At 38.0% G+C, this 11,356-nt stretch overlaps 1 protein-coding gene across 2 annotated transcripts in view; it reads right to left on the bottom strand.

Moving 5' to 3' along the window:
- Positions 1-11,356, bottom strand: part of LOC121739430 (vacuolar protein sorting-associated protein 13B) — a 65,299-nt gene that overhangs the window by 21,023 nt on the left and 32,920 nt on the right. For both annotated transcript variants that reach the window (XM_042131910.1, XM_042131911.1), the window contains 18 exons: positions 9,356-9,456; positions 8,855-9,022; positions 8,292-8,401; positions 7,819-7,963; positions 7,354-7,501; positions 6,055-6,186; positions 5,701-5,811; positions 5,295-5,445; positions 4,840-4,955; positions 4,666-4,750; positions 4,049-4,262; positions 3,524-3,704; positions 3,216-3,334; positions 2,731-2,869; positions 2,327-2,447; positions 1,497-1,606; positions 1,033-1,217; positions 331-471 (listed from right to left, as the gene is read on the bottom strand). In XM_042131910.1, the coding sequence (XP_041987844.1) occupies positions 331-471; positions 1,033-1,217; positions 1,497-1,606; positions 2,327-2,447; positions 2,731-2,869; positions 3,216-3,334; positions 3,524-3,704; positions 4,049-4,262; positions 4,666-4,750; positions 4,840-4,955; positions 5,295-5,445; positions 5,701-5,811; positions 6,055-6,186; positions 7,354-7,501; positions 7,819-7,963; positions 8,292-8,401; positions 8,855-9,022; positions 9,356-9,456 (2,477 nt within the window). The remainder of the gene's footprint in view (positions 1-330; positions 472-1,032; positions 1,218-1,496; positions 1,607-2,326; positions 2,448-2,730; positions 2,870-3,215; positions 3,335-3,523; positions 3,705-4,048; positions 4,263-4,665; positions 4,751-4,839; positions 4,956-5,294; positions 5,446-5,700; positions 5,812-6,054; positions 6,187-7,353; positions 7,502-7,818; positions 7,964-8,291; positions 8,402-8,854; positions 9,023-9,355; positions 9,457-11,356) is intronic.

The raw sequence follows: 11,356 nt of genomic DNA, 5'->3' as shown, positions 1-11,356 counted from the left end.
GTAATACTATATTTGATCTCAGTTTGGCATAATTTATGTCTTTGGCTTGTCTGAAACCGTACAAATCTCCACGACCTATCCAAGTATCCATCCACACTAATATTATAAATGCAAAAGTGAGCTGTTTATCTGTCAGTATGTCTGTTACCTAATCATGCTCAAACCGCTGAATTGATTTTGCTGTAATTATGGATAGGAGGTATGGAGATACTGTAAGTCCCAAAAAGGATATAGGATACTTTTTATCCTGGAAAAATGTACGGTTCCCGTGCGTTCAACGAATTGTGGCGCAACGGAGTTGCGGGCGTCATCTAGATATTATTTACTCACAATATTTTACTATTGAACACCAATCTGGAGATGCGTCCCAACAGCGCATGCGCAGCCATATCGCGCATAGCCACACTGAGTACGCGGTGATTGCGCATAAGTGGTCTTGTCATGTGGTAGCCTTCTATTGTCTTCGCTTCCCTGTAATAACAAACGATATAAAATGGATACGATACACAACGTTTTGTCCCTGTTTAATATATATTGGAATAATTAGGTTGAAAGCTTATTAATTGTGCAACGTGTTCTTTTGAGTAAAGGCGTAAGTTGTTAAGATACCACGTTAATGTATATTTATCTCATTTATTGTCTATTGACCTGGACTATATAACTATTTCTTATCACACAATGTATACTTCTTTTCTCTTGCTAACTCTTAAAACGTATCAATGATGTCGCAAACATCATTTGTGCTGCTTTAAATAGTTATATCTAGTTCATTTCCATTCAATTACTTTTCCCACTATTTTTCTCTTTCTATCATTTACTATTAAAGGTGCACTTGTAATGTAACATTATAGATTCGACTTTGAACATTCCATAGCAATCTGACTTCACTGTCACGTAGTATTGATGTTAGAAGTTGTATCAAGATATTACACATTGTATCATTGCAAAGTGCGCATTATAATGCTCGGTTTTCCCCCCTCACTGATGTAATGCTCGACTCTGCAACGTTACATAACTGAAATGTCTACTAACCTGGAAAGTTTCGGTAAGTTGTTATACGCGTTCACTTCAAACTCCGCGAAGCGCACAGCTACATGCGCGCTGGGCAACAATCGCGTCGCAAAGTACGAATCAATACGTAGCACTCCTGACAACTGTTCTGCGGTCACCTCGCAAGATTTGTGCCCGTAGTCGCTTATTGTGGGTAGGTCTGGAGACTGGAATAAATATAATGATAACAACGTTGTTGGATGGATAAACTCGATGGGAAATAATACTAGCATTCAAAAACTTTAGGTAGGAAGTTCAGAAGGTTTAAGATGGGATAGAAGAGTATAATATAAACTCTAGTTAAGCTTGATCATACTAGAACGAGAGTAAAATCACTATAGTACTTAGAGCCTTGTTACATTAATAAGCCACATCATTGTTCTAAAATTTGTTCTGCTTGAAATAAAGAAACATTTTTATTTTGAAATAAACACACCACAACTCACCAATGGATCAGATTTTGGTATGAACCTTTTGAAATCAAATTCAAACGGTTGCAAGGTTTCCTGGCAGTTGCTGCAAGCTCGCACGCGCCATGTCGTAGCGAATACTGGATCTAGAACATTAAAAATATGTTATGACAATATATTACTTTGTCTAGTAATAAGTATGTATGTAATTAGAGAGAGGTAAAGTAAAACCTAGATAATACCACAGCTGACTTCTAAAACACATGCATGAGGCGGTCAGTTTGTACAGATTTTTTTACATAATCATTACTATAGTTTGTGCGTTCTATGATGATATGCGTGACACATTATAATTGACAATAGTAGGGAAGTTACCTAACCAAAATTAATCGATAATTTAAAAATATCGAAACACTTCGTAAAGGAATTGCAATCGAAATTATCGATTTCGTACTGACATTTCAGTGGTGCCGGCGATTTAAGATGGCCGCCCTTTTTTAATCGATTTGATTTCGATTCAACAGAGTCAATCTCTATTGACATAAGTTCCGTTTCATGCATCTGACATTTTTAAAATGTTTTCGTAACAATAATTTCATACTCCTATTTCACAGTTAATATTTATAATTTTATATTAATAAGTTAGCATTTAGAAACTTTTCATTTTTATTCATTTACAATTATAGGAAACATTTGTTTTTGTAGATGGAATATAATTTATTACATTTCAATGTTTTTTGTTTTCTTGTAAAAAAAACCCGTAGCATGGAATATGAAAACTGTCACCCATATCATCTTAAAACGTACAAACTATAAAGTAAATAGCAAATATCTCAAAGAATTTACACACATTGACATTCACTTACTAGGTGTGACATTGATCTTTATCTCCCTGGCTTCACTAACGGGCAGTTTGAAATGCATCTGAGACTCCCATCGAGACAGCAATGGACAGTAAAGCTCCAATGCGCATTCTATTTCTTCATCCTGTGGAAAAAAATATAATATATTATAGATTTTCAATTAGAGTTTGGGGTTCCCAGACAAAAATAATTTACGTTAAGTGAGAAATGTGAAGACTGGCATTATGTAAACGTATGTCACTTTATAGTTTCTAGACACTAAGTAGTAAGAAGACACTTTGATGTATATCATAATAGTTACTTAATTAAATGGTCCAGCCAATCTGATGATATGCTTAATATGCTCTAGAATTTGCTGTCAGCGATATACCTAGCCATTTTAAATACCGCCATGTTGAACAACTCACGTGTCCGGGTATGGGGAACGCGACAACGCGTGTGATAGCTCGCGGGTGCGGGTAGCGCCACGCCACCGTGCCCTCGTGCAGCGTCGCCTGATACGCCATCGGAAGCTGCTGTCCGGACACCAGCTTGAATGCCCCACTCCTGTTAAAAGTAGCATGCAGATGAGACTAACGCTTGTATCTTTGAGATTTTCTCCACTCCACTCAACCTTAGCTTCAAAAATTATGTCATTTGTTTAACAGAATGTCGTAACTTTTGACGATACGGGCGTAAGTTTGTTTTACCGAAAGTAACCGAACGCAGAACATAATTAAGCGAGTCAGTGACACACAATGCCCAAGCGCGCTAATGCTTAATTTGAACGCGAATTAGTTTAAGTGTGATTGTTTATGTTTTGTGTGTGCATATCAAGCGTGAGCTCTGAGGATTTGTCAAAAAATGTTGCGAGGAGAGGGGGGAGGGGGATTGTTACTTCTTAAGTTCTTACCTCAAATCGTCTTTGTAGAATTGATCACCGGATGAATCTGTGTTGTCGTTCCTGTAAAATCTTCTAAAGAATTCCGGTGTGGATCCGTTACTGCTTGGACTTTTTGGCGTACTGCTTTCCTGAAAAATATATAAAAAGTTAAACTTAAATAAATACGATGATAAAGTAGATTAGACGGTGGATATATTCACATTGATTTGATTGAGTCTGATCCAGGGACAAAATCCAGTGATGATTAATGTGATTATAAATTACAGTCTGCTAATTAATTTACCATCGCAAATCAGCGATCATAAAAAAATACTCACCATCTTATCGTTTTTAACGTCATTCAAAATGTTTGTTAGCCGCGCCAATACGTCTAGATCCATAGGTCGTAAGTTCAACACTATCCTATCTAGATCCAAACCCGCACAGATCGTTGGTTCGTGAACAGCAAAATCAGACTCTGTGCGACGCCAAGAGTCCCACGTCGCTTGCAGTGAGCCCCTGTGAAATAAAATTAAAAATAGACTGACGTCAGTTGGATTAAAATTATTTTTATCTTACTTCGTTCGTCTTAATTGTGAAAGAGAAGACACGATTTTTTGAAAAACAATTATTAGAGATTGGAACAAAACAACAGAGCTTTACAAAGCGACGCAATTTTGCACTGGGTTTGCTTTTTAGAGCCTAAGCATCTTTTAGCCGAGTCAGACTACAATGAGTTGTGGTTCTCTACAATAGAGAACCACGCTTAGCAAGAGAGCATTGTTTTCTACAAGTTTAGTTTTAAGATTAAAGTTTCGATCTCTAGTTTTACGATTAAATATCTCAATGATCAAATCACTCACCCAATCATAAGAGGTTGTAATACAACGTGTCTTCTATCCTTTATAGACCCTGCTGACACTATGAGGGACGAAACCAGGATTCGGCTTATGACTCGCTCAGGCCTCGAACCTACGGCCAACTGTAGTTTCGCAGAGTCCCAACCCATTGCACCCTCCCTGCCGCATACGCTTATTTGGCTCGTTTGGACGGTTATTGACTCGATGGAATGGTTTACTGGTGAAAAGAACCAATTTAAATTCCAAAAATCAATTTCAATAATTTGATTATGTATGAAATTTTTATATTGACAAATATATTATTATACTGATCATCCTACTAATATAATAGATTCTAAAGTGTCCGTCTTTCTGTCTGTTACCTTTTTACACTTAAATCACTGAACCGATTTTGTTGTAATATTGTGTGAATATACTTTGAGCCCCGGGAAAGAAATAAGGGTACTTTTTATGCTGGAAAAATGTACGGGCCCTGCGCGATAAACGAACTTCGGAGCAACAGAGTGCGGGAATCAACTACATACTAGTAAGTATAATAATTTCAAGTCCTTTACGGGAAGCAATGTCAGTAAATGAAGAGTGAAATTTTTACAAAACAAAACATGGGAGTCGCTACTTACCAAAACTATGTCTAATTATGTCTAAAACAGGTGCATTATTATTAACTTCTTCGGAAAATTCGTGGTCATGATGTTCACCATCAATCTAAAAGAAAACAAACATCTTAATTATTGCTCAAAGAAACAAACTATTGAACCTTATTTTCCACACAATAAAGCCGAATATTGCCTTACCAATGCCTTTATTCCTTGCAGGCGCTTCAAGCGATCAGTCGACACTTGTATGAGCACTGGCCTATCTATGTCCAACTGCACTCTACCACGGGAATTTTGTTTTCCCAGGAATGGTCCTAAAATAAAAAAAAAATAAGATAACTTGCAAAATATTCCTTATGTTGTCCATTTTTATGAGAAGAGGAGTTTAGAAGGAGGGAGAGGAGAGGAGTTTAGGAGTTTTTAGAATTACATTGGGTAAACTAGTCTAATTTGCAGGTAGTATTGTACAAAAAAGTTTTGAATGCATTCAATATGTCATAATAATGTGCCATAACTACTGGACCCATTTTGAGGAAATATAATTAACAAGAGCTGGACTTAGAGAAATGCTACGAAAAAGAACAAGCTTTTATAAGAGGCAAAATACACGTTCAAGGAATATTAGTTCCTTTTTAAAAAAAAAAAAAACTTACGTGGCGACTGTTCAATCTTCAGCATGACGAGCGCTGGTGGTATATCAGTGACGGGATCGGGTGAACCTTTTGCAGTGGTGATAAGGGGTATATTCCAATCGCCCTCCTGCTGTCCCGCGCCCAGGCCAATCCAGGCGTTGAATAGTGATAGCTAGATATAACAAAAATATAATAATTAAGCTTTATGGAAATAATGTACATGGAAATCAAACGAGACAGAAGTGAAGAAACTTAACTGGCTGATATTTCTATCGTTACTTTTTCGTTTCATCAAATTCTAATGAAGACCGATGCTAAAACGTTAATTCTATATTGGTCATATCTTGTGATATACTTTCATACATTATCTGTGATTTTCATACGCTATCGATTGCTAATAGACTTTATAAATACGGTTTTACTATACCTGTAAGGTTCTTTGGTGTTTTCTCTGCCAGAAGTATAAGTTTGGTTGCTGTAATGTAATATGTATCAAGGCTAGGTTTCCTTCAGTCTTTCTTGCGTATTGTATGACATTCTGAAAAAGAAAATACTTTAATAAAATATGAGCTTTAGATACTAAACACTACCACCGTATTGTAATTCCAGATAAATAATCAAAATACAGGTCCACGAGGATTCTGTCACCCGGACTTAAAACTTTTTTCTATGTTGAGTTTGTTTCACTCGTAAGTACCGTGGTTCTACTTTAATATTAATGCATCTAGGATCGAACTTTGCAGTTTTATCGTCACGTGCTTAGCAGGGCTAAGAAACTGACCGGCGGCTCCATCTTGTCTTTGTCCATGACGTCTTCATTTCTGGAACCTTCGCTAGCAGTTCCCGAAGACGATGACGATTCCTCCATCTCAATATTGCTCTTGGATACGCTCTCGACCACAGTAGGCGCTACCTGGATATAATAAAATCAAAGGTTAAAAGATTATATCTATTGACGCTTCACACCACGTCAGTCTGACCGCGTGCTAAGTACCTGAAGGAGTTGTGTTACGGGTACCAGACAACGAAAATATATTTAGGCCCATTTGCGCAGATCTGAGTTAAAGTTAACTCTGAGTTAAACATCATGTCATATCTGTCACTCACCAAGTACTTACTTGGTGAGTGACAGATGTGACATGATGTTTAACTCAGAGTTAACTTAAAACATCTCGTCATCTCTATCACTTGATAGAGTTGACGAGATGTTAAACTCAAGAGTTAACTTTAACCCAGGTCTACGCAAGTCCGCCTTAATACTTTAAGAAATGTACTATCAGAGAAGTTGATTCCTAGGCGGATAGGGGACCTGCGTAGTTTGGTCGCTTTACGTCAAACCCAGCGGTGAGCGGACAGATCACAATTAACATTGAACTTGACATGAGCCAACCAAATGAGTAATGACGTTGTTCTGTCAATTGTACATATATTTAAGATTTTCATTATATTTTACACATCTAATCCATGACCCAGGAACATTTCAAACTTTTTGGTCAGTCGCGTCGGCGGGATTCGAAACCGCGATCCCCGGCTTGAGCTACCACGCGCTCCACCACTGAGCCACATAGGTCGTCAAAATAATATTTTGTAAGTAGTACTCTCAACAGAGCGGGCACCCGAAGATCGAAGCCGGTCTAGAAAAAGATGGTGTGATGAGCTGGAGGCATACCAGCCGAAGAGAGATGCAAGTCTTTGGGGTTTTGCTGGGCAAAGCAGCAGCGGGACAGTTTAGGCTTATAATAATACAGTAAGTTGTTACCTGTTATTGGAGATATGCTTAACAAATATAGTTTCAAATGTGTAGCTTATTTTTGTGCACAAATTTTAATGCCATACATTTATTACACAATGTATGAAGTGTATATACGTTGTGACGTCATAAGCCAATTTATCGTATTGATCTAATTGTTTATATCTTCCATAGTTTTAACCCATCGATCCCCAAGCGGCAGCCAGCTGCAGTGCGAGTCGGACGCGCGCAAGCAGAGTTCCTTACCGTTATAGAGGAAAAACAGGCGAAGACGTAACGTACGGGACTCTAAAAATCAGTTTAGCAGATAAACTCCCGTCTCCCACTTACTCTTATAACAGGTTCAGACATCGCTTCGTAGACCTCGGGCGGAGGTCTCAGTGCCTTTACTTCCGGCGAGCCATTGTCGATCACGTACAGAGATAGTTCTATAGCGCCCATAGTGACCAACAGTTCCATATAGTCTGACACATTGTCGCTGCAATGTTTCAATATTTTTTTTAACAAACGGTAACTAAGTCAAAACTTGTTCCTAAATACATACCAAAATTGATAATGACTATATTACAGTATAACGCATAATGTAAAAGCATATAATAAGCAAACCAAATAGATCAACGAAGGTGAAACCTCCATAATAGTCTGTACTCTGTACTAATCATATCTTGAAAGTGTGTCTGTCTGTCTCTTTCCTCGTGACACCACCACTGAACTGATTTCGTTGAAAGACATGGAGTTACTTTGAGTTACGGGTAAGGATATTTCTACCATATTTATCACGTAAAATATACTCACATAGTATCTTTCTTAGGTATAGCAACAATTTTTTTGTGCGGCACCCCTTCAGTACCACAAGTGGAATTCGACGCGACCGTCTCTACGCCGGAGTCAGCGCCGGTGTAAGGTAAGTTCTTCTCTTCTTCCACAATCTTTATACCTTCTAGAAATAGGATTTGGACATTAAATTTTTTCTATAGTCTGAACGCGTACAAATTCGTATATTGTTTCAAGTTTCAACATTACTCCCTTTTTGTTTTTGCAAAAAAAAGTTATACATGAAAAGGCATAGTCACGGGTCAATGTTAGAATTTCTGTGCGTAGATTGATTAAATCAATAAGAGGCAAAATATAGGATAAGAAATATTTCATATGATATATTATTATGCTTAGATAAAACTGAGTATTATTTCTGAGCATGACAACAACCTAGTTTACTTCAAGTTCTCATCAGAACTTATTAGATCAGATATTATTAAATAAAATAATACCTTCAGTAAAAGTTTCATCATTTTCGGCGTGCTCCTCCGATGTTTCATAGCACTGCAGGAGTGAAGCGTAACCACATTTATCTTCATCACCATGCCCAACCCAAGAACTCCTACAACAAAATGTGTTTTCGTTATTATCAGCGGCGGCCTTAGGGGCTTGCGAATAGGGCAATCGCCCGGGGCCTCGCTCTTGCAGGGGCCTCGCGTCAAACAAATTAAAAAATACAGGTATTTTTCCGAAGAACAAAGGGCTTCGCAAAGACCTGCCACCCTCGCAAGGGCCTCTCAATGGGTGAGGCTGCCGCTGGTTATTATTACAATAAATACATTCACTATTCATGACTCGTAATATAGTACCACCACACTATGTTATACTATTTATACATTTTACTCTTTGCGCGACAGAAACCTGTCAAAAACAAAAATCGACAGTCGCATTATTCATGGCCTGTTTAATGCGACTAAACTATATTATACTCACCCATCTATTTGGTGTCTGTACTTACATCAAAATTTACGGTTGCTATTTTGTTTTAACGTGTTTCTTTAACTTTATGACTCACCGTCTGTTCGCCTTCTGGAAACAAGCTGCAACATATCTGGCTAGTTCCAGCCTGTCTATGCTCAATTCTATCGCGCAGTCAGATATGAGATTCAGCTCGAAGGCGGGGCCGAACTGTATGACGTCATTGGCGTACACCGCCGGGGCTATCACGCAACTAACGTCCAGGCTGAAAAAAAAATACGTGTGGCAATCGGGAACTGCCGCTGTAAATCTATTGCATAGTATTTTTATCAACTTATGCAATTATAATTCGTCTAGTTGCACACACACAAACACCTTGCTGAAAACTAATTTGTAATTTCTTGATTCGGTCGCCGCGCTCAAAGCCCGCGATAAAATTTACGTTGATAATGTAGAAGATACTAAAGTCGGAGCGCCGAATAGAGAGAATACAGCCAATGTCCAATTATATAATATCCTAATTGGTCGAACTTTGTCGTCGTAACAATATACAACAATTTAGCTACAAACAGCTTAAGATTGATTCTCAGAAACTTACGAATGAAGCACTGGTGTTATGACTGGTTGAGCCACACTTTGGCTCCATTTCAGTGCTGGGTTTTCACCGCTAGTACTTTTTGATATTTCAGCTTCGAAGGCCTGTAAACAACAAGTAAATATATATCGAGATTATCGACCATACTAATTTTATAAGTGCGTGTCTGTCTGTCTGTTACCTCTTCATGCCAGAACCGATGAACCGATTTTGCTGAAACTTGGTATGGGGATACTTTGAGTTCCGAGAAAAGACATAGGATACTTTTATCCTAAATGTACGGTTCCCGCGCGATAAACGACTTGGCACAACGGGGTTACGGGCGTCATCTAGTTTGACATAAGGTTTAAGTCTGCAGGTTTTAGACCTTCTGATATGTCTAATTGTTAGTGATACACTGCGGCATGTTTAATGGTCAACTGAGAATGAGATATGAAATTACCACCCCAAGAAACTATGATGGGACTAAAAAGCTCTCCCAGTACTGCCCAGTAGTCTTGTAGTGACCGAAAAGTATTGACATACTTTTCGGTCTCGAAAGTTTCAAAGCTCAAAGTTAAAATTAACTAGGACCCGCCCGTATTAATCTATACTAATATTATAAAGAGGTAAACTTTGTTTGTTTGTTTGTTTAATTGTAATGGATAGGCTCAAAAACTACTGGACCGATTTTAAAAATTCTTTCACCATTCGAAAGCTACATTATTTACGAGTAACATAGGCCACTTTTTATTTTGGAGAATATAGGGTTCCGTAAGATATTTCAGTTTTTCGGAAACAACCAGAAAATTTACTTATTTTGCGTACGCTGCCTAAACTATAAAAGATAGAACTATACAATGTTCTAAGTAAATGTAGATCTTATAAATATCTACAAAAATGTCCGCGACACACTATACCTATCTATGTCAAGTGAGGCACAACAACCATTTTTTTATTTAAAAGTGTAGATTTTTTTTGGACGTTTGGTTTAGAAGTTATGGCGAAATTAAAATATTGCGATTTACGCCCGTTTCGAAGTGGGCGCTACATAGGTAGCGCCCACTTCGAAACGGGCGTAAAGGCCACAGAATAGATAATAGTACGAGTACCAATGCAGGGGTGCGCATTGTACACATTGAAAAGGTCTACAGAAAACTCCGCGATGGTATATTTTTTAATTTTTTTTATGAAATAAGGGGGCAAGCGAGCGGACGGGTCACCTGATGGAAAGCAACTTCCGTCGCCCATGGACACCCGCAGCATCAGAAGAGCTGCAGGTGAGTTGCCGGCCTTTTAAGAGGGAATAGGGTAATAGGGGAGGGTAGAGATGGGAAGGGAAGGGGAGGGAATAGGGGAGGGTAGGGAAGGGAATAGGGTAGTGGATTAACTGTAAACTAACTCGGCGAAACACAGCGTAAGCGCTGTTTCACGCCGGTTTTATGTGAGAACGTGGTATTTCTCCGGTCGAGCCGGCCCATTCGTGCCGAAGCATGGCTCTCCCACGTATAAGTATATCTCTTGGATATATCTCACAATAACATATTTTTTTGTCATTTACTTTTAACTTCAAATAATGGCTAATTTTCGAAGAGATTTTAACCAATACGGCAATAATCCTTATTCAATTAAGGCGCAGACAGCTGCCAATTTGACATCTTTGTGCAGTTTTCTAGACGTATGTATTTCATTGATTGGCACAAAAAAAATATATGTGATTTTTGATTATATTTGGAAAAGCTTGTCCGATTTAAATAATAAAATAATGTACTCCTACTGGATGAAAAAAAATACCAAAGTCACATCTTTCGGGAACTTTAAACAGTTCTAACTAAAGTAATAATACAATCTATGCTTTAAAAATTTGTTTATTTGATACCTTTTACAAAAATCCAAAGATTGCCCGATTTAATTTTCGGCTCTGACATCTAGATTTCCCACAATATTTATTTTTCCTCTAACAAACGAAAAATATATCCACGCTTCTGAGTGAACATTTCACATCTCTCTCTCTCGCATGAAAAC

The sequence above is a fragment of the Aricia agestis genome, chromosome Z (assembly GCF_905147365.1).
Source record: "Aricia agestis chromosome Z, ilAriAges1.1, whole genome shotgun sequence".
In the NCBI taxonomy this organism is placed as follows: Eukaryota; Metazoa; Arthropoda; class Insecta; order Lepidoptera; family Lycaenidae; genus Aricia; species Aricia agestis.
The sequence above is the reverse complement of the archived record's forward strand: the minus strand, read 5'-3'. Positions and strand labels throughout refer to the sequence as shown.